The sequence below is a fragment of the Esox lucius genome, chromosome 11 (assembly GCF_011004845.1).
Source record: "Esox lucius isolate fEsoLuc1 chromosome 11, fEsoLuc1.pri, whole genome shotgun sequence".
NCBI lineage: Eukaryota > Metazoa > Chordata > Actinopteri > Esociformes > Esocidae > Esox > Esox lucius.
Window position 1 is genome coordinate 21,908,646 of NC_047579.1, and position 23,078 is coordinate 21,931,723.

The following is a 23,078-nucleotide window of genomic DNA, read 5'->3' on the forward strand; positions in this document are numbered from 1 at the left end:
TCTATAACCCCTCCCCACATAAACACACAACCCTCAACTGGACAAAATCCTGCACCTTACATATACATTTTAGTTATTTTTTAGTAATTTATTAATACTATTGCTATGCTACTATTTTTATGCTCAGTCAACTGTTCTTATTTGCTTTTATTTCCCTTATTCCTTTTGTATTAATTGTATAAGGCCAGAAAAAAATCCTTGTTTGTTGTGAAACTTACTAGGCAATAAAAGTGTTTTTGATTTAGAAAAAACTATTTGTGAGTCTGGAAGGTCGTGCCCTGATGTTCCAGCACTGTCTAACAGATGGCAGCAGTCTGAACACTTGTTTTAAACATTTTTCACAAACGGCATTATGTCATGATCTATATTATTCAGAGCTTTTCTCCATTGGCTGAATACTGAAACCAGTATTAGCACTAATTAGCGTAGCCATTTCAGCCAGGAAACCTGAGTGGTCATTGGTCAGCAACACATCAGCTGATGTAGGATTGCTCCTATCATCATGTCAGACTGAATACCGGTCTGTTTAATCATCAGGTTGCTCAGTCAGATGTTGATTCTTGTACTAGCATGCAGGTGCACATCCACTCACCACCCCTGCCTCCACTTGTTCTGTTCTGTGTTCTTTGTGGGGGAGATCAGTACTGCATACCTTGCTCATTGCCATGAGAGTTGCATTAATAATAATCAAGGTTAAGTATTGTTGATAGTATTGTAAACACAATCATGTGATGGCAGAGTTACCCTAGAGGAGCAGAACCTAATGCCAAGACATTGCATGCACAGGGCTGTGCAGAAGTAAATAAAGGGTTAAACTAATAAGTGGCATTTTCTGTCTGAACTTTCTTTTCATCAACATGCCCCCCTTAAGCATGAAGTAGTAAAAAATCTGACAAACCCATGGTTCTCCCCTGAATTATCAAACATCTTTCTATAAATGAGTAAAGTCTGGGCCAGGCGAGGAAAACTGGTGAAATAACAGATTGGCTGCTCTTTAGGAAATAGATGGACTACTGCGGTCAAGAATCTACATGCAAGGCAAAAGAGACCTAGGTCTCAGTCTGTATTCCCCTGTTAAAATAAAGGTGAAAGAGAATTTTAAAATATCATAATGCTTTATTGAAATATGTTCAGCTATTGAGATCAGAAGTGAGACACAAGGAATTGCTGCACCTAAAATGCAACTGCAGGAAATGCTTTCCAATTGTCTTATATCAATGTCTTCGTCGTGGATTCTGTAAGAATGCTTCTTTCATCTTGGCTTACAGAGAGTGTGGGGGCTCTGTTGAGGTCCAGAAAAAGGATGTAAACAAGCAGGGGCAGTCGCCTGGGTCCTGGAGGCTTTATCCCCTGCTCCTCAGAACTGGAACCAAAGGAGAGAAGGTAGAGGGCTGGCAGAAACAGCACAGCCCCAAGAGATGTCACCATGCTGGGAATCTGGAGGAGAACATGTCTCCACAAACCTTAATTGTGCTATGAAACAGGCGTTTGTTCTCAGAGCACCTCCAGTAAATCCTGTTTTGTTGAAGGACCTTTATGAGCTGCACTTGAAATCCTGTTATCATAAACAAGCAGCAGTTTTCAGTTTTTTTTTTTTACTGCAGTTGGCATCAAACATTGGTCCATTGCTCCCATCTAGCATTCCACATCACTCCCCATCTTTATCACTTGGCCATGTGTTTGTAGTATCTTATACTCCTGTTTACTTTGCTTTTGCAGTACTCTGCACTCAAAACACAACAGTTTTATTTTCACTTCTACTGCAATCAGGACATTTAATTAATCAGTTGCTAATAAAGATGACATTGTCTCATGGGTTGACAGAAACTTTAGCCATACCCTAAAACTGTTGTAATCCTACCTGGTAGAAGTAAGGACACAATTTTCATGAGTAAGGACACAATTTATTTATATTATCTGTTGCTTATTTATTTGTTAGAAAACTGTACATAATGTTTGTTCACAATGTTTTCTCCTCAGACCCGACTCACAGCACACAGCTGGTGGGGTAAAGGACCGAGTGTGAACCCCACAGCTGGTGTGAGGTCCAGATCATCCTCTGTTACTCCAGGAGGAGGGGAGAAACGAAAGTGCTGCATGAGGGAAGTGAAGAAGAGGAAAAGCTCCATCCTGGCCAGACTCTCCCCCAGACACACCCTACGACCTGAGAGAGAGAGACATAGAAGACAACAAGATGTCTGTACAATAGATCAGAGTCTAGTTCTATTTTGTACCCCACGCTAAAACATCAGGAGAAATTAATACCTGCAGAAAAAGGCATAAAGGCTTCCTTCTTGATGAATCTGCCCTGCTCATCCAGAAAGTGGGCGGGATTAAAGGTGTGGGGGCTCTCCCATTCACCCTCATCATGAAGAACAGACGTCAGTAGAGGAATCACACACGTCCCCTACAACCAATAAAATTAGACAAATACAGAGATAAGGTGATGAGTGAGATCAAAATTACTACATTTGCAACAAGAGATGTTTTTTTTTGCTGGACCGTGTAAGCGGAGGCGGCTAAGAAGAGCGAATGTCTCTTACTGAGTCTGTCCCTGACTGACTGACAACCTAAATAGCGTAGTGGTTTGAGAAGCAGACTTGTGAACTATAGGTCCCAAGTTCCTATCTCCTCGCAGGCGAGACGAAGTACACATTATGAATCATTCTGTATAGACAAAATCTTTGCTGGCTAAAACCGAAACCTGAAATTGTATATGGTTATATTACGACTGTTTCTGGCATGGAATAGTTCATCTTCAGTCTCGTTATCAATTGCTCAATTCTTATGATTATTCCTAGGAAGTTAGTAGTTACTAGTAAGCCTATTACTGGCTAATAAGCTGTTAAAACGGCCAGTGGCAAAAGCAATACAGTTCATAGACGCCATTTGTGGTGAAGGTAACCTTAAGAAACGTTCCTCAATGGAGTGTAGCGACTGTTGAAACGTGTAATGCAGTGGTTAACGACACAGCCTTTCAAGTGGGTGACCGAGGTTTGAACCTTGCTTACAAAGCAATTCAGTATATATTTTTTATTACCTTGGAATCAATTTAAGTGATTTTTTATCTACAATGACCAATATAATACTTTTACATTCACATGTATGATATGTCCTCTACAAAAATCCTGGTATCTGACCTTCTTGATGAAATATCCCTGGAAGGTAATGTCTCGACTGGTGGTGTGAGGGATAGACATGGGTACAATGCTGGCCAATCTCTGGGTCTCATGTATCACTGCATTAGTGTAGGGCAGGTTCTTCCTGTCTTCTACCAAAGGTTGACGACTTCCTATAACCCTGGTGATCTCCTCTTGGACCAGGTCTGAAACCAAATGGAAGGACAGGTTGGAGTTACTACAGTGAAACCCTTTGATAACATGTAATCTTTTACCAAGCAATGCTGATCTAGTTTCATGGAAGAGAGAGAGTGAATGTGTGGAGTTGTGTTTAGTAACCTCACCCTGTATGTGGGGGTACTTGGCCATAAGCAGTAAACCCCAGCACAAGGTTGTCCCGGTGGTGTCAGCACCAGCAGTGAACAGGTTAGTGACACTAAACACCAGGTTGTCATCATGGTAGAGAGATTGCATGTTGCCCAGTTCCTAACAGAAACACACCCACACATTTTCTCAATAATGTACAGTTTCTTAACACTGTGACACCCATTAGGACTCAGTACCAGTCAAAAGTTAGAGTACAACATGTAAAATTGTTTAAGTCTTTCTCAGTGCAGTGAGTGTTTTTTTGCCCATAGAACTACTATAAAACATAAAAGTAAACAAGAGTAAAACGAATTTCTTGTTGTCCTAAAAGGTAACTGATATCTTCAGAGATGGCTAGATGTTGAAGACCGAAAATCTAGTGGAAGACCCAAAAAGTTATTTGATGAATATTACTCCAAGATCACTTCATTTAAGAAGAAAGTGCACACTTCGACCATGAGACAAAATAAAAATAGGTATTGTTGGGTGGGAAGGACTAAAGATGTAGCGGCTTCTCTATCCCTCAATGCTGTTTCAAATATAACAAATCTGACTGGGAGGTATTTTGTTTGTTTCCAGTATCCACATTTTCCATAACGTTTAGGAAGGTAATAGAGTTATTGTTAAAGTTGACAGCTTCTGCTTTTGTTGGTGAATGTTAATGATGGACAACAAGAGTTATATTCTATGTTCTATGAGGTAATATGGATACAACACTTTGTTATGCATACCTGATATGCAGATTTTGTAGGCAATCTCCTTACCTCCAGGGTCTGTTTTCGGACAAGGAATGAGTCCACAAAGCCTCTAGACATCTCGGGGTTGAGAGTCTCCTTCAGGCCCCTAATGATCTCCATCACCTCTGACTTCCAATCGACAATATTCTTCTTTGCAACCATCAGGTTCTTTATCCATGGGCCCAACCAGGGAAACATATTGTATATCTGCACAAAAAATAGAGATATTTTGATATCTGCCTATATAATACACACAACTTATTATTGCGGTGAGAACGCTTGTACAATAATTATGCAAACCTTCTCACCTCATCTTATATAATTATACATAGACACCAACATGTTTAACACCCTTGATACAAATGAGCAGGGGTGGGTAGAGTACTGAAAATATGTACTCAAGTACTGTTACTCGTCCTAAAATGTACTCAAGTAAAAGTACCACCTGAAAAAACAACTCAAGTAAGAGTAAAAGAGTACTAGGTCAAAAAAGTACTTGAGTACTAGTTACATAATTTGTTCAAGACATAGTAACAACAAGGAAAAAGTATTTAAGAAAGTACAAACGAAATACTGCATTTCTATTATTAATCTGTGTTGCAATAGGATTCTTGCAAATTAAGACCATCATACGTCTTAATTAAATATTGTGTAGTAATTCTCAGTACATTTTGTCAATCAAATATTTGTTAAGTAAGTCAGGTCTTGGGTGGAATTACTGACTGCATTGCAACTAAGCCACCTGGTTAGCAGCAATTGCTTTCAACTTAAATCTAGCTAGCTAGATTGACTGCTAACTAAAGTGCATTACTAAATAATAAAGTTCAAGTCAAGCCCAATGAACCACTAATACAAATACACTAACAAGTTGTAGTGTTATTATATATTGTAGGTTAGCTAGAATATTACATTATCATTAGGACATATTACATGTCGTTATACTGTACGTGTACTTGTTCAATGACTAAAAAGTTGAAACAAAAAAAAAAGATGGCTATAATAATAGGATTTAGCTGGCAAGTTTCGCTAACTTTACCTCTGTGTGAAAGCGTAGATTGGTTTTGTCTTTGGGAATAAAAAGACATTTCATGAACACTGTGTTGCCTATTTCAAATGTAAATGTAACTGTTGCCAGGGATTGGAATTTCCCTCGTCAACGTCCTCCATTGACAACTTACCATGTCGGTGTCTGTCATTTAATTAGCTACGTCTGTGCTCGCACTCCGATGCAGATTTAAAGGAGCGGGAGCGGAACACCCAAACTTAAATCACGAAACGAATATATTTTTTGACCAACGACAGAAGACAAAATTGTTACAAAAGAGTAGATGAAATGTAACGGAGTAAAATGAGTACGATTTAGTTTAAACAAAAAATTGAGTACAGAGTACAGCCCCCAGAAAGTAACTAGAAACGTAGTTGTTACTCTGAAACTTTACTATCTTACTCATTCTCGTTACTCGTTACGCGTTATTTACCCACCCCTGCAAATGAGTAAATGTTATACTGTACAGGGAATTACTTTTCATTTGTGAAAGATCCCATATAAAAAGTAAAACCCAGTTTCCAAAGAAGTTGGGATGCTTTGTAAAATTTAAAGAAAAATAGAATGTAATGATTATTTAAACCCTATAGATCCATGTAGAGAGCAGCTATGTCGCTTTCCACGCCCCCTATTGGGGGAAAGATAGCGCTGTGAAAGTGTAGATTAGAAGACAACGGCGCAAATTTGGAAATATTTTTGAGAATCCTGCCTCACACAAATATGTCGACGCGAAAGGGAGGAGAATCTTCAAGGCGACATCACAGAGTTGAGGGTATTCCTGCATCAATGCTGCCCAGAATGACGAAAGAGTACAGGAGGTAAAGAGTTCCTTCAGCCTACTGTCACTCTTCAGCTCAATAAGCTGTTCCTACATATCAATTGACACTTCGTTTGCTGTGCACACAAATGGATCTCAAACCCACGCAGAATCCTCTTTAAAGTACGTCGAAATTGTTCTCTCATTGCTGACAGGCGCTCAGACGCTGACTGAAATAGAGAGGAGAAATCGTGTGACGTGCCTGCAACCGTGATAAAGTCTGCAAGGCTGGGGAACATGTCGCAGTTCCCTCGACTGATGCGGCCATATGTCAAGTTTTTGTGTGAAGGCGTCCACTCTGTCTGCAAGGAGCAAAATATGGGTTTTGCGCCCTTGCAAAGATAGGTTGAGGCCATTCAAGCGGACCAATTTATCGACCAAATAGGACAGAGACGCAAGCCACATAGTGTCATTCAGATGCTTCGGCAGATTTGATTTCTGTCAAAAAACACTTCACCTCCTCGCAGCTCATACATCCGCTGTAACACCCGCCCCCTGGAGAGCCAGCGAACTTCAGTGTGCAGAAGCAGCTGTTCGTGCCCTGACCCCATCTCCTGGCAGAGGACCCCAAACAAGCGAGAGTTTAGAGGCCGTGATTTGATGAGATTTATCATTTTCACGGATTGGTTCAGCACGGAGTCAAAGAGAACTGGCATTTTTTTAGCAGCTAGTGCTTTGCGATGGACCATGCAATGTGTCCATTTCACAAGTGGAGCTACTTGCTGAACGCAAGCAGCTAGGCCACGCTCATGGCCCGTCATTGCCCGCGCACCATCCGTGCATAAGCCAACGCATCGGTCCCAAGTCAAACCATTTTCACTGAGAAAAATATCAAGGACAGTGAAGATGGCTTCTCCTGTAGTGTGCGACTGAAGAGGCCGGCAAAACAGGACATCCTCCTCAATCGCCTTGTGCCGCAGATACCTGACATAGGTGAGGAGCTGTGCCTGCCCAGCAATATAGTGGATTCGTCCAGCTGCAGCGCGTAGTAAGGACTCTTTTTTTATGAACTCTATCAGTTGCTCTCTGATATCATTAGACATGTCTGAAATTCTCCTAGCGAATGTGTCATTGGACAGTGGTACTGCACCGAGCCTGGCTGCTGCACTATGTCCTATCATTATTCTGCACGTGTCTTGCGCGGCCGGCAAAATGAGAGTCTCTGCAATTGTATGCGGTTTACCCAGTTTAGCTATTCTTTTGGCCACTGATGGAGGCCATCAAGCTTTCTTTTAAAATATTCAGCTGGTTTATCCTTAATGCCAGCATGCTTGGTTTCGAGGTGCAGGGCTTCATGCTGTCGTTTGCCAGCACCTCGGCACACACGACACACAGAGGTCTCAGATCAGCCGTGACTGTAAACCCAAACTGCAGGTATGCTTCATCGTACCTTCAAAGCTTTTTTGCAGCTGGTGGGTTGCCTTGTTGGTCCTCACTAGAAATCTCTCCATTTTTGTTTGGTTTTGAAATCATTTGGATGTGGATTGGTTGTGTTTACAATCAAGTTTAGGCTATGATGTAAAGATGTGTCCGTGTGTGGCTATGTTGAGAGATTAGTATCGGCGGCTAATCAGTCGGGACTAAGGCACGATCTTTAAAACAACGAACAAAATAATGATTTTATGGGCAATGCAAATTCTATTTTAAGACTTAACGATTGTAGTTCTTTAAAAAGACTGTTTGGGTTTTGAAGTAAATTGATATCAATGGATAACAACTAGACTAGTGAGAGATGGCACAAGTAAACTTGGCAAGAGACTAGACTGGAGTGAATGCAGCTATGTGAGTCAAATGCAGTGATATTATTTTTGTGTGAGAGTGAGTAAAGAAACATTTACACCCGCTCTGTAAACCAGGGCGGGAACGGCGGCGGCCATGCGCATGCGCGATTCATTTGCAGCCTGGACGCGCAGTGGTGTGAGTGTCCTCACTGCTGCGCGAAGCTACTGAGAAACTGACTGCCTGTGAGTGCTTTTGGACGGGGGAGGGGCTCACGGCAGCACCCGCTGCTCGTTGAGCACAGTAACTGCAGAGTGATACGTGCTTTCGAGTCTCCAAACACCACACATTTTTTTTGCCATCTTATTAATCACTAAATTCAATTCAGTTGAGATGCTCCATGAAGTGATGCAACAGCCAGCTAGTGCCTGCCCCGACCACTAGCTCGTCGGTTGGACAGTCCTGCGCTGAGACCTCACTGTAAGCTGGAGGTCTCTCAGACCACTCTCGTTAATAAGAGGCTTTTATTTCGCTGTTGACGGTTCGTTTGTTTATATCACAACACATGTCCATCATAAGATCAATGGGTACCTGTGGTTAACTATGGTTAACTGGTCTTTTTGGAGTTAAACTCCAAAAGAGTGCCCTGCGGGCTTGACAACCTCGCTGTCCGGGCTGTCTCATACACACACACGTCCACAGCCCAGCAGGCAGAGGCGGGGGAGAGAGAGATACCGTTTCTCTTTGGGAGACTTGTTTAAATTTTGACAAATATGCTATATACATGTCACTAGATTTGTCGCTAGTCGCTTTTGACAAAAAAGTTGCCAGGAGGATGATTTGTGTGTTATAATAGTCCAACCACTTGCATTTGGGAATTTCCGTGATTTTTTTTTTTTCTGATAATTTTTTTCTCCCATCCTGTAGCCTACTCGCACCCCCTGGGAAAGTGTCCACACCCCCGGTTGAGAACCACTGATCTATGGTACACAATATCATAAAACATTTCTGAGAATCCATATGAATCTCTGTATGCGAGGGACAAGGCCGAAAACCAATATTGGTTGGCCGTGATCTCAGGGCCTTCAGCCGGAACTGCATTAAAAACAGACACGATTCTGTAGCAGAAATCCTGGCATGGGCTCAGCAACACTTCCAGTAACCATTGTCTGTGAACACAGTACGTCGCTGCATCCAGAAATGCAAGTTAAAACTCTACCATGCAAAGACGAAACCAGATATAAACTCTGGGCCCAAGCTCATTTAAGTTGGACTGAAGTGAAGAGGCTAACTGCCCTGTGGTCTGACGAATCAAAATCATGGAATCATGGACGCTGCATCCTCCGGAATAAAGAGGAGAGGGACCATCTGGCTTGTTATCAGCGCACAGATCAAAATCCAGCATTCATAATGGTATGGGGGTGCTTTAGTGAAGGCACCATTAATGCTGAACAATATATACAGTTTTTGGAGCAATATATCCTGCCATCCAGACAATGTCTTTTTCAGGGAAGACCTTACTTATTTGAGCAAGACAATGTCAAACCACATTCTGCAAGTATTACAACAGCATGGCTATGCATTAAAAGTATCCTTCACTGGCCTGCCTGCAGTCCAGACCTGTCACACATTGAAAACATTTGGCGCATTATGAGACGAAAAATACGACAAAGCAGACGCCGAACTGTTGACCGGCTGAAATCTTATATTAAGCAAGAATGGGAAAACATTTTACTTCCAAAACTACAGCAATTGGTCTCAGTTACAGAGTATTTTTAAAAGAAGTGATGCAGCACATTGGTCAACATGCCCATGTCCCATTTTGAAACATGTTGCTGGCATAAAATTCAAAATGGGCATGTATTTTTCCAAAAACAATAACACTCCTCATGTTGTCTTTGTACTATTTTCTATTGAATACAGGGTTTAAATGATTTGCACATCATTGCATTCTGTTTGTTTTTTGCATTTTATGAGGCCTCCAACATTTTTGAGACCCCAACTTTTTGACCAGCTGAAATCCTATATCAAGCAAGAATGGGAATACATTTCACTTTTAAAACTACAGCAATTGGTGTCCCCAGTTCCCAATCGCTTGCAGAGTATTGTTTAAAGAAGAGGTGTTGTAACACAGTGGTAAACATGCCCGTCCCAACTTTTTTCGGCCATTTTTCGGAAAATAAAATTTCTCAGTTTCAACATTTGATATGTTGTCTTTGTACTATTTTCAATAAAATATATAGAGATAAAATGATTTGCACATGTTCACATCAGCATTCTGTTTATATTTGCGTTAGGTGCAGTGCCCCAACTTTTTGGGAAACGGAGTTGTGTGCATGCGTAGTGTGTGTGTGCGTGTGTGTGTATACACACACTGAATGATAAACATTTAGTTTAGCTAATTTCATTGTATTCATTTAATTGAGGAAATTCAATATACTGAGGAAATACACGGGGGATTCAATGAGAAGACTGTACCTGAATTGATGCAGAGCCCATAAGGCGTGCATTTTCGTTAGCCCAATTCACCATAGCAATGAATGGGGGGTCAGTGTATTCGAACCTGCTGCCAAACACAATGGCTGAGATTATATTGGAGACAGCAAAGGTCACAGGCTTGCTGGTGTCCAATGCATTCCCTGTAATTAGACAAACATTTACAAATGATGTGGTTAAAACAAATATTTATAACCAGGTAATTAATTAATAATTAGGTATGACATACATGTTTAGAGATACCTAGTATTGTTCTTACCCTCATGTTTTTTTAATTCTTCAATTAGGTAAGCAATTTCTTCCAAGATTTTCTCCTCGCTCCCTTTCTTGCCCATCCCAAAATCCTTAAGGTTTGTCATGGCAAAGCGCCTCATCTCTTTCCATGAGTCTCCATTGGCAAGCAAAATCCCTGTAAAGAAGTTATGGTTGGTTTCCATGAGAATTTGAAGTGTATTAAAGGGATACTTGTCTGAAAGATTTCTAGGGAAGTGAGATTTGTTTAACACATAGTTGGCCATAAGGAGCGAGGAATGTTTTTTGCGCACTAAAAACAATTACATCACACTTTGGCCTGAATGGAGAGCAAGATCTGAGCCTCCATGATATACTGATATGGCTATAAGTCAATATCATGTGTAGTCGCGGTTGTGTTTGCGTAATGAAGCCATCGGAAGTCTTTTAGCAATGTTCCTACCAGCAAATATATTGACAAATGTACAAGGTGTAAACATATCTCTTTCTAAATAACTACAATGCAGTACAACTTACTTCCTACCATGCTGTAATCCCTCTGCTTCCACAGCATTTTTCTTTAAACATTATCCCGGTGGACAGGATAATGCTAGCAAGCAATCTAGCTAACTTCACAATAAGCAACAAAATGGCTGGTCATCATTTGAAGGATTCATTTTTGGAAGTGATCTTACATGGTAATATTTAACTACAGTCATGTGAAAAAATTAGGACACCCCATTAAATATTCAGTTATTCATTAAGAAATGTTCACATATCGATGTCTAATCTCGTTTTATTTATCGCTGGAAAAGTAAGTGATCTAATTGCAGGTAAACAGCAAAATAATAACATTGTTTTACTCATTAAACAAAAGACATCAACATAAATGCATATTCTAACTGAGGAAAAAGTTAGGACACCCTACCTAATGTTATCCCTTTTGGCTGAAATAACTTCAGTGAGACGCTTCTTGTAACCCTCTACGAGTCTCTGACATCGTTCTGAGGAAATTTTACCCCACTCCTCAATGCAGAATGCTTTAACCTGTGTGATGTTTGAGGGGTTTCTTGCAGGCACAGCCCGTTTCAAGTCACCCCACAGCATCTCAATGGGATTAAGATCTGGGCTTTGACTGGGCCATTCCAGGACTCTCAATTTCTTAGTTTTCAGACAGTTCTTGGTGGATTTACTGGTATGTTTAGGGTCATTGTCATGTTGCTGTGTCCAGTTCAGCTTCAGCTGAATTTTCTTACAGATGGTCTCACATGTTGCTCAAGCACCCTCTGATACACTGTAGAATTCTTGATGGATTCTATGATGGTGAGCTGGCCAGGTCCTGCTGCAGTAAAGCATCCCCAAACCATGACACTTCCACCTCCATGTTTCACAGTTGGTATGAGGTTCTTTTCTTGGAACGCTGTATTTGGTGTGCGCCAAACATGTCTTCTGTTCTGGTGTCCAAAAAATTCAATTTTAGACTCATCTGTCCAAAGAACATTATTCCAGAAGTCCTGTTCTTTGTCTAAGTTCTCTCTGGCAAACTTCAGTCTGGCCTTAGTGTTTCTCTTGGAGAGTAAAGGTTTCCTCCTTGCACACCTCCTGTGAAGATTAAACTTGTTCAGTCTCTGATTGTAGAGGCATGCACTTTTCACATCAACAGTCGCCAGAGCCTGCTGTAGGTCCCTTGATGACATTTTAGGGGTTTTGGAGACTTCTTTTAGCATCTTTAGCGTCTGCTTTCTGGGTGAACTTGCTTGGACGGCCAGACCTGGGCATGTTGGCAGTTGTTTTGAATGTCCTCCACTTGTACACTATTCTGCAAACAGTGGAATGGCTGATTTCAAACTTTTTTGAGATCTTTTTAAATCCCTTACCAGACTCATAAGCTGCAACAATCTTCTTTCTGAAAGCCTCAGACAGGTCTTTCGATCTCACCATGGTGTTCACTCTCACGTCAACAGTCAGGAGCATACCAAACTGAATGTCTGAGGTTTAAATAGGGCAAGCCTCCTTCAAAATGCTTAGTAACAATGTTCTAGTCATGTGTACCTAATGTGATACACCTGTGTGTGATTTCAGCCATTTTAAGTGGGACAAAATGTGGGGGTGTCCTAATTTATTCCTCACCAGAAATTGCATGTTTATTTTATTATATTTTACAGAAAGTTTTTAAAGGTATTTTCTTCAGTTTTATTTGTTTAGTTATATTACTTGAATCTCTCAGTATTGTTAAAATTCATATTAAATATCTATGTCTAAATATGTTAAAATACACACGTTTTCATAGGGTGTCCTAATTTTTTCAAATTACTGTATAAGTTTGAACCGATTTGAAATATACTGCTGGCTGCCAGGCTTGGAATTTCGTTATTTTAGGGGCAAGGTCATTTGGCTTTCGGTATAACAAAAATGTTTAGGGCACAAAAGCCACAGAGTGGAGATCAACGATGTAGCAAGGATGAGGAAAAAACTTGACAAGGCTGTAATAAATACAACTCTGTTTCGTTTTTTATGCAAGTCTTTATTAACAAGAACATAGCATAACAAAAATAGACAACAACAATATTGACTGTGATTAATTGTAAACCTGATGGGTGAGTTCATATTTATTTTTAAATGACTAGGTTTTGTTAAGAATAAATATATTGCTTGCATATTTTGGTTGATATTAGGGAGGACATTGTAACGTGCATTAGCTACTCAAGTGGACAGGGACAACAGGTCAGATTATCACTATAATAGTATTTTTCAAGTGTGTAGCCACATTATATAAAGTATTTCACAGAGGGGTGTCCAGTAGAGTGGGGTACCACCTTTGCCTTATAGTGACTGAACCAGTGAACTAGTCAGGCTAAGATGTAGCACACAATTTTCACATTTTATCAAATAAAACTTAATTCCCAACAACAACATTTTGGCTAGTGAAAATGCTGAGTGGCTAGTAACTTTGGAAAACCACTAGCCACAAGTGGCTGGTGAGCAAAAAATGTAATGTCAAGCACTGGGTGAAGCAAATAACCCTGATAGTCTCGTTATCATGGCACCTGTCAGTGGGTGGGATATATTAGGCAGCAAGCGAAAATTCTGTCCTCAAAGTTGATGTGTTAGAAGCAGTATAAATGGGCAAACGTAAGGATCTGAGCGACTTTGAAAAGGGCCAAATTGTGATGGCTAGAAGACTGGGTCAGAGCATCTTCCAGAGCATTAGGCCTTGTGGGGTGGTCCAGGTCTGCAGTGGTCAGTACCTATCAAAAGTGGTCCAAGGAAGGGAGAGCGGTGAACCCATGGGCGGCCAAGGATCACTGATGCATGTGGGGAGCGAAGGCTGGCCCGTGTGGTCCGATCCAACAGATGAGTGTTGAAAAATGTAATGCTAGTACTGATAGAAAGGTGTCAGAACAAAGTGCATTGCAGTTTGTTGCGTATGGGGCTGCGTAGCCGCAGACCAGTCAGGGTGCCCATGCTGACCCCTGTCCACTGCCGAAAGGGCCTGAAATGGACCACAGAGCAATGGAAGAAGGTGGCCCGATCTGATGAATCACGTTTTCTTTTACATCACATGGATGACCAACACATGGCACCAGGATGCATTATAGGATAAAGCAGGCCAGCAGAGGCAGTGTGATGCTTTGGGCAATGTTCTGCTGGGAAACCTTTGGTCCTGCCATTCATGTGGATGTTACTTTGACACATACCACATAACTAAGCATTGTTGCAGAGCCGGAAGGCAAAGCTCTCGATATACCGGTCAATTTTCGTTCCTACCCTCACCTATGGTCATGAAGGCTGGGTCATGACCAAAAGAACAAGATCGCGAGTACAAGCGGCTGAAATGGGTTTTCTCAGAAGGGTGGCTGGCTTCTCCCTTAGGGATAGGGTGAGAAGCTCATCCATCCGTGAGGAACTCGGAGTAGAGCCGCTGCTCCTTTGCATCGAAAGGAGCCAGTTGAGGTGGTTCGGGCATCTGGTAAGGATGCCCCCAGGACGTCTCCCTAGGGAGGTGTTCCAGGCACGTCCAGCTGGGAGGAGACCTCGGGGTAGGCCCAGGACTAGGTGGAGAGATTATATTTCGACACTGGCCTGGGAACGCCTCGAGATCCCCCAGTCAGAGCTGCCAAATGTGGCTCAGGAAAGGGAAGTTTGGGGTCCCCTGCTGGAGCTGCTGCCCCCACAACCCGATACCGGATAAGCGAATGAAGATGAGATGTTGCAGACCATGTGCACCCTTTCATGGCAACGGTATTCCCTGATGGCATAGGCTTCTTTCAGCAGGTGGTTGTACTTAAAACCATTTAATCAATATTGCTAAATAATACAAATGAGTAATTTTTTTTCTAAAATAAGTCTAAAAAAGTTTATTAATTGGTTATGTCCCCTGGTATGACAGCGATTTCCTCCGGTGTGACACCAATGCCATGTCACACCAAAGGAACTATCTGTCACACCAGTGGACATTTCAAGCCAAATGGTCCATTTTTGGCCTTGTTGTAAACACAAAGCCTTCCATTTTGTTTCACAAAAGACAAAAAAACTGACCCCTTGTATGACTATGGAAGAAAAGTGGGATAATTATATAAATATTTCCAGTCCATGTCCTTAAGTGATGTCTTCTGTACATGTCTTCTTAACGTGCATTGGTGCCCAAATGAATGCCTGATTATTTTGATGTAATTGTTATGATCACAAGAGTATTTGAAATAAATTACAGTCTTTTTTTCATTTATTTACTTAATTTGAAAATTCCACAATCTGATTAGCGACAGTCACACCATTGGACATTTGGCTTATTTGGTTCAAAACTGTAAGAAAATAAATTATATTAAGCATTAATTTACTTGAGTGCCAAGTAAAAAAAAAGAAAGGCAATTAACCATATATCACTAATTTATTTTTATTAAAATAAACTGGGGATTGCCAAATAAACCAAAAACAAGGGTGTCACGTAAACTACCCATGTCCTACGTCTGAGCAATAAGAATGTAACGGCCCCTTCCTGAAGGGACCATTACACTTCATGTTTTCTGTGTGTACTTGTCTTGTCCTTGTATGGTCTTTCCTGTTCTTGTTTCAGTTAATCGGTATATTCAGTTCACCTGTGTTTTAGCCCCCACCTGTTTCTGTTCTCCTCGTTTATCAGTGTATTTAGTTCAGCCCTTTTCTCCCTGGGGCAGCCCCAGCCCTGCGGCCTGTTGCCGTCCCACTCCCTGCGCCCTCACCTGTAGTGGACACACCAATGCCCGACAGGTACGACGGCTCCCCCGAACGGTTTCTCCCCTTTTTAGAGCAGGTCCTTCAGTACCTTCATGGCAGCAAGACCTGTATCGCCGCCGGCTTTGAGCCATTATTACACTCCCTGCTCACCGATCGGGCACTCAAGTGGACAGGAGAGCTATGTGGGTCCGCAGAGGTGTTCCTCGGGCTCCTACAAGAAGAATTTGGCCTGAAAGCGCCCCCTGCTGCCCTGGAGAGGCAGCCAGCGCCCCCTGCTGCCCTGGAGAGGCAGCCAGCGCCCCCTGCTGCCCTGGAGAGGCAGCCAGCGCCCCCTGCTGCCCTGGAGAGACAGCCAGCGCCCCCTGCTGCCCTGGAGAGGCAGCCAGCGCCCCCTGCTGCCCTGGAGAGGCAGCCAGCGCCCCCAGCTTCCCTGGAGAGGCAGCCAGCTCCCCCTGCTGCCCAGGAGATGCAGCCAGCGCCGCCAGCTCCCCCTGCTGCCCAGGAGATGCAGCCAGCGCCGCCAGCTCCCCCTGCTGCCCAGGAGATGCAGCCAGCGCCGCCAGCTCCCCCTGCTGCCCAGGAGATGCAGCCAGCGCCGCCAGCTCCCCCTGCTGCCCAGGGTCCGCCGCAGCCGCCAGCTCCCCCTGCTGCCCAGGGTCCGCCGCAGCCGCCAGCTCCCCCTGGTGCCCAGTGTCGGCCGCAGCCCCAGGAGGATTGGTGGCCCGGGCCGCCCCAGGAGGATTGGTGGCCCGGGCCCGCCGATGACTGGCCGCCTCGTCCAGCGGCGCCCTCTCCTGCCCAGATACCGCCGCCACCTCAACCAGCTGCGCCCTCTCCTGCCCAGGTACCGCCGCCTCGTCTTCGGGGCGCCCTCTCCTGCCCAGGTACCGCCGCCACCTCATCCAGCGGCATCCTCTCCTGCCCAGGTACCGCCGCCTCGTCCCGCGGCACCCTCGCCTGCCCTGCAGCCGCCGCCGCCTCTCCCTGCGGCACCCTCTCCTGTCCCGGTCTCCGCGGCATCTCCCTCTCCGGTCCCGGCTCCCTCTCCTATCCCTGTCCCTCCGCCGGCTCTTGCCTTTCAGCCAACTCTCCTGGCTCTTACCCCTCAGCCGGCTCCCCTGGCTCCTGACCCTCCGCCGGCTCCTGACCCTCCGCCGGCTCCTGACCCTCCGCCGGCTCCTGACCCTCCGCCGGCTCTCCTGGCTCCTGACCCTCCGCCGAGTCCTGGACTTTCGCCGGCTCCCCCAGCTGCCGGTCCTCCCCCCGCTCCCGACACTCCGCCGGTCCTCCCCCCGCTCCCGACACTCCGCCGGTCCTCCCCCCGCTCCCGACCCGCCTCCGGCTCTCCCCGCTCCCGACCCGCCTCCGGCTCTCCCCGCTCCAGACCCGCCTCCGGCTCTCCCCGCTCCCGACCCGACTCTCCCCGCTCCCGACCGCCTCCGGCTCTCCCGGCTCCCGACCCGGCTCTCCCGGCTCCTGACCTGCCGCCGGCTGTCCCGGCTATGGCTCCGGGTTCCTTGGGGCCACATGGTCGGTGCTCTACTAGGGGGCTTCCGTATGTTCCGGTCCCTGGTCCCCGAGCCTCCGCCTTGGTGCCCTGCCAGTCCCCCCCTTTTGATGTTTGGGCGCGTCCGGGTGTCCGTGTCTTTGGGGGGGGGTACTGTACCGGCCCCTTCCTGAAGGGACCATTCCACTTCATGTTTTCTGTGTGTCCTTGTATGGTCTTTCCTGTTCTTGTTTCAGTTAATCGGTATATTCAGTTCACCTGTGTTTTAGCCCCCACCTGTTTCTGTTCTCCTCGTTTATCAATGTATTTAGTTCAGCCCTTTTCTCCCTGTCATTGTTGGTCATTGTGCCTGTATGCCCGTCATGTTTTGTGTGCTCCTGTGCTCCTGTGCTCCTGTGCTCCTGTGCTCCTGTGCTCCTGTGCTCCTGTGCTCCTGAACCCCTGAACCACTGAACCACTGACCCATTGAACTCTGGACTATTTTGAGTGCTCGGCACTCTGTTTTGGTTTGCTTTAGTTTTGTTTAAATAAAACAGGGGAAACCCTTAAATTTCTGCGCCTGCCTCCATCTCCAACTCAACAAACATGACAAAGAAAACTGGATTTTTATTCTCATCTTAGAGCTCTTTTCTGGCATGTGTGTGCTAAAACATGGAAAGTTAGCATCCCCAAAACATAAAGCTACAAACAACGTGCTTGTCCTTTGACACTGGGTAAATATTGTGACTATTGTTTCTCTGAGCATGATGTGACTGTCCTAGAGATTCATGTTTGACCCATCTGGAGTCCTGAAAAATGCTTCCTCCATCAGGCATTTGGACTAAGAAAATAGATAAATAGATAAAACTGAAACAGCAACATTATACAGACTCATTCCAAATGCCCATCTACTGGACAAAGGCCAAACTGAAACATGCAGTTAATGGTTAAAACTGCTATCAAGATACTTCTGTGCCACCTGACAAGAATTTTGACAATGAAGAGCTTGTAAAGCACTTAATATACAGATCATCTCAAAGAGTGTAACACTGTTTTTGTAGTGCAATTGCACTACTATTGCTTAAAGGTGAAGAAACTGTTTTGTTATTTGGCTGAACTGTTATCATTACCATGTCCTTGGTTGAGATCATGGAACACCGGAGTGATGTCCCTGTCCCCAAAGTCCTGTGCCTGGTTAACTAGTGCCTCTTTGACCGTCTTGTATCCTGCCAGAACGATCACTTTCTTGGGGCCAAAGTGCATCGTGAAGACCGAGCCATATTTTTTGGAAAGCTGGACAGATAATACATGCATAGAGAACACTAAGAGTGAGCAGGCAAAACAAACTAATTTCTTACGGGATACACATTCAACTGTAGGTTATAACAGAATGGCACAATCATAAAACAAAACATGGCAACAAAGAAAAATATTTACTGACCCCTGTTAAAAAGTCTGCATACCCTTAGTTCTTAATACAGCACTCTAGCATCAATGACAGCGTGTAGTCTTTTTTAATAGTTCCCGAATTCTTGCAGGCGGTAAAGCAGGTGGTATAGTAATCAACTTGGCAAAATGCCTCCAGGTCATGCAAAGTCTTTGGTCGTCTTGCATGAACCCCACGTTTGAGATCTCCCCAGAGTGGCTCGATGATATTGATGATACGTCAGAAGACTGTGATGGCCACTCCAGAATTTTCACCTTTTTCTGCTGTAACCACTGGAGTGTTAACTTGGCCTTGTTCTTAGGGTCATTATCATGCTGGAAAGTCCAAGAGCATCACATGCGCAGCTTTCATGCAGAAGAATGCAAATTGTCTACTTGTATTTCCCTATAACATGCTGTATTCATCTGGCCTACAATTTTCACAAGATTCCCCGTGCCTTTAGAGCTCACCGCTCCCCCAAAACATCAATGAGCCACCACCATGCTTCACAGTGGGGATGGAATTCTGTTCAATATAGGCCTTGTGGACCCCTCTCCAACCATAGCGCTTATGGTTGTGACCATAAAGCTCTATTTTGGTCTCGTCACTGTAAATTACAGTGTTCCAAATGCTGTGAGGCGTGTCAAGGTGTTGTCAGGCATATTGTAACTGGGCGCAGTAAAGGCTTCTTTCTGGCAACTGGACAATGCAGCAAAAAAAATTCTAGTATCATCATATTGTGCTCCTTGAAACAACCACAACAGTCTTTTTCCAGAGCAGCCTGTATTTCTCCTGAGGTTACCTGTGGGGGTTTTTTTTGTATCCTGAACAATTCTTCTGGCAATTTTGCTGAAATCTTTCTTGGTCTACCTGACCTTGGCTTGGTATCAAGAGATCCCTGAATTTTCCACTTTTTTATTAAGTGATTGAACAGTACTGACTGGCATTTGCAAGGGTTTTGATATATTTTGATATCCTTTTTTATCTTTATAAAGTTCCATTACCTTGTTATGCAGGTTTTTTTGACAGTTCTTTTCTGCTCCCCATGGCTCAGAATCTAGCCTGTTCAGTGCATCTATGTGAGAGCTAACAAACGCATTGACTATTTATACACAGACACTAATTGCAATTTAAAAAGCCACAGGTGTGGGAAATGATCCTTTCATTGACATTTTCACCTGTGTGTGTCACATTGTGTGTCTGTAACAAGGCCAAACATTTGGGTGATTTCTGTTATCATTATGTTTTTTAAAGGAGCCAAACAACTATGTGATAATAAATGGCTTCATATGATCACTATCCTTAAATAAAAGACTTATTTGCATGATCAGTCATATTTTCATATCATTGCCATGATTTCAACATTTCTGCCAGGTTATGCAAACTTATGAGCACAACTGTATTCATAGAGAATATACAGTGCCATTGTAAAGTATTCAGACCCCCTCCTCCACATTTTCTTCAAATTAATAATTTGTTAAATGTTTACTTTTTGCAATCATTCTACACATTACCCCATAACTGTATGACAAAGCTAAAACATGTTTCCTGAAAATAACAAACAAGTATTCAGTTACTTGCCATAGAGTTTAGTACAAAAAACTCCCCCAGTTTTATATGTAAAATTTTCAAAAACTTTGATATCTATTCTAGATTTAAATTCAAAATCTCTGCATTAAGCTATTATATGAAACCTTACTCTGATAAAAGAAAATGTGTATTTTGGTTTAAACAACTGTGTATAAAAGGGGCTCTACACTCACACTTACTTCATTACAGAATGAACGTAAGAGTGTCCTCAACCTTTACTATAGTGATTTAAATAATTATAAAGGGCATATTATTTTTTCTTTATGCTGCGATTAAGGCCTTGTTTCATCACATTAACACCCTGTGAGCATAGGTCAGTCGAAGATAATGACGTATTATTTTTAAATAAAGTAATCATGTTATTAATACATAAAATACAACCTAAATACATACACATCATTCAAATGAAAGCAGATAAAACAAAAAAAAATTCACCCATTTCAAATTCTTATTCCCAGCTGAATTTCTAGCCTGGTTTTAACAACAATAAATTTGGGACCAGGCTATTTGGGAAAGACATGTCTATAGCAATTAACTACAAAAAAGAAAGCATAAGAAAAACATTTGCCAGCTAAGATCATGTACAACTCTGTAGTTTGCTTGTTGTACTTTTAAAATGTGAAATAGTGAAAAATTTGCTAGATAACACAAGATCAAAGATCAGATCAAAATCCTCGTCATGAATTCTCTTTGAATAATGTTTTACCTTACAGAGAGTACGGTAGGGTCTCTTGAGATCCATTATTAGAATGTTACCAAGCAAGGGCAGTGGCCTGGGTCCAGGAGGATTTATCCCCTGCTCCTCAGAACTGGAACCGAAGAAGAGACGGTAGAGGGCCAGCAGAAACAGCACAGCCCCCAAACATGCCACCGTGCTGGGAATCTGGAGGAGAAAATCTTTCACAATAGCCATGGCTCTCAACCCCTGAGCTTTGTTATGTTCACAGAGCACCTCCGCAGATTTCCCCGAAACGCTGTTTGGTTGCAGGTCTTGTATTTCTGAAATAATAGCAACTTAACAAAGGTATGGTAGTTTCTCACTATTGCTTCATCTGTAAAAACAAAAGGAAGAATTTTAGTGATAATTAGTGTGGCTGGTAGGATGTTAGTGTGGCTGGTAGGTTATTGGGCTAAAGAAATGTCAACTAAGTAGCAACCATTTAAAAATGGCTTTCCTATTTGCACAGTATGAACATGTACTGTGTAGTAACTCTGCTTACACCTTACAACTAGATGACTGGATAAAATCAGCTTGTAAATGAGCCAATGATTCGTACAGACTTTCTCCTTTAGTATTGTTCTGTCATTCATTTCTTAATCTGTCGTAGCTTATTAACGTGTTTTAGACACTTAATGTGATTTACATAGTAACAAAGGAAAACACACTTCATGCCCCTCCATATATTCCCAGTCAGTAAATGGCTTTACAAGTTTAGCACTATACTGTGCAACTTTGTAGCTCCCCAATATTGCTTGATTTCTTTTAATAGATTTTTCTTGAACACAATGCTTAGCTTTTCATTCATGGACACTTAATAGCTAAAATAAATCTATATTATTTTGTATAAATTGCAATAAAAGAAATGGTGTGGCCATTTTGAACTTACTAAAATAGTTTTAAAAAACATGCCAACTGCCAGCAATGCTGCTCATCAACAGGGTCTAGTTTTGAATTTAGATAGAAGAGGCAGTTTGTTTCAACAACCTAAAACTCATTGGATAATGCATATTCAATTAATGTATATTGAAACCTTGCAATTTCGATCATGTTTATCCAGTTTTTATTGTTGACAATAGTTCATTTTAAATACAACACACAAAATAATTTTAAATAATGCACTTCACAAGCATCGCAATTATAATGAAATACGTTTTTTTCATTGTAATTATTGTTCAAAACAATTGTGTAAGCCCTTGCTGTGCCAAGGCAAATATTATTGCATGCACTTATGACACACGTGCCTTAGATTGCTGGACCCTTGATCATTTACACTCCATCTGCAATTACCCAACTTGTGATCGAGGCAGGTGAGTGCGCAAATAGAGGTTGGGTGTGGATTGGAAGGGTGAATTCGGAATCTGAGAGAGAGAGAAAAATGTCATGATTACCAAATTTTGAGAGAGTGTCTTTGACATTTTTTATTAATCTGCAGTTTGGAATGGTCTTCACAACCTTTTATAAAACAGTATGTTTGTGTGTGTGTGCGCATGCATGTGAGTGTATGCAGATTTTAGTTTTTTACTTTCTTAGGGTAAATTGAAGTATGCCTGCTAAATCAATTGATGTGTTGAGTCCATTATTACCAGGTTTTAAGGAAGGGTCCATTTAGGTAATCATTCTCAACAGTCCTGATCTGAATGTCTTAGCTTCATGCTTAAAGGTAGAACAAGCTGTTCCATCAAGGATTAACCTTTAAGAACAAATAATGGTCTATTCATTCCTTGGTTAGACTTCAAAATAAGTAAGGCTATCTTTCAAATAAAATATATATTTTCCTGTTTTCCTGGATTTGCATTGGAAAAATATGTTAAAGGTCAAGTGTTGAAAGCCATCAAGGATTCTTTGAGACAAAGCCTAGAATTCAAATATTAACATTTCAGTAGTTTATGTCAATAAGGTTTATTCTGAAGCCTGTAAACAGGTTTCAGTCTGTTGTTTAGTTTCCTATGTGAAGATTGATCTGAAGTCATCTGGATTATTTAGGAAATTCTTGACTTATTTAATTATAGTTTTTTTCTGTTCATCATGACATTTTTATTTAATCAGAAATAATATTATTTATCTGACATAATATTTACAAATATTAAACGTTTATATTCACAAATTCCATA

At 42.4% G+C, this 23,078-nt stretch overlaps 1 protein-coding gene across 1 annotated transcript; it reads right to left on the reverse strand.

The window, feature by feature from the left end:
- Positions 1 to 1,045: 1,045 nt before the first annotated feature.
- LOC105027504 (cytochrome P450 2K1-like) lies at positions 1,046 to 21,547 on the reverse strand. The gene is made up of 10 exons (XM_034295589.1): positions 20,953 to 21,547; positions 18,361 to 18,523; positions 10,559 to 10,708; positions 10,282 to 10,442; positions 4,250 to 4,429; positions 3,464 to 3,605; positions 3,141 to 3,325; positions 2,266 to 2,407; positions 1,992 to 2,164; positions 1,046 to 1,391 (listed from the first exon to the last, which is right to left on the reverse strand). Exons 1-10 carry the CDS (start codon positions 21,157 to 21,159, stop codon positions 1,344 to 1,346), a joined length of 1,551 nt encoding a protein of 516 aa, XP_034151480.1. The 5' UTR covers positions 21,160 to 21,547; the 3' UTR covers positions 1,046 to 1,343.
- Between the last annotated feature and the right edge of the window lie 1,531 nt (positions 21,548 to 23,078).

Bases quoted from the DNA above. Each gene is read 5' to 3' on its own strand.
- LOC105027504 (XM_034295589.1), bottom strand. From the start codon at position 21,159: ATGGCTATTGTGAAAGATTTTCTCCTCCAGATTCCCAGCACGGTGGCA. The intron at 18,524-20,952 runs GTAAAACATTAT...TTATCTGTCCAG, and splicing joins CCTACCGTACTCTCTGTAAG to CTTTCCAAAAAATATGGCTC. The intron at 10,443-10,558 runs GTAAGAACAATA...GTCTAATTACAG, and splicing joins AGAATTAAAAAAACATGAGG to GGAATGCATTGGACACCAGC.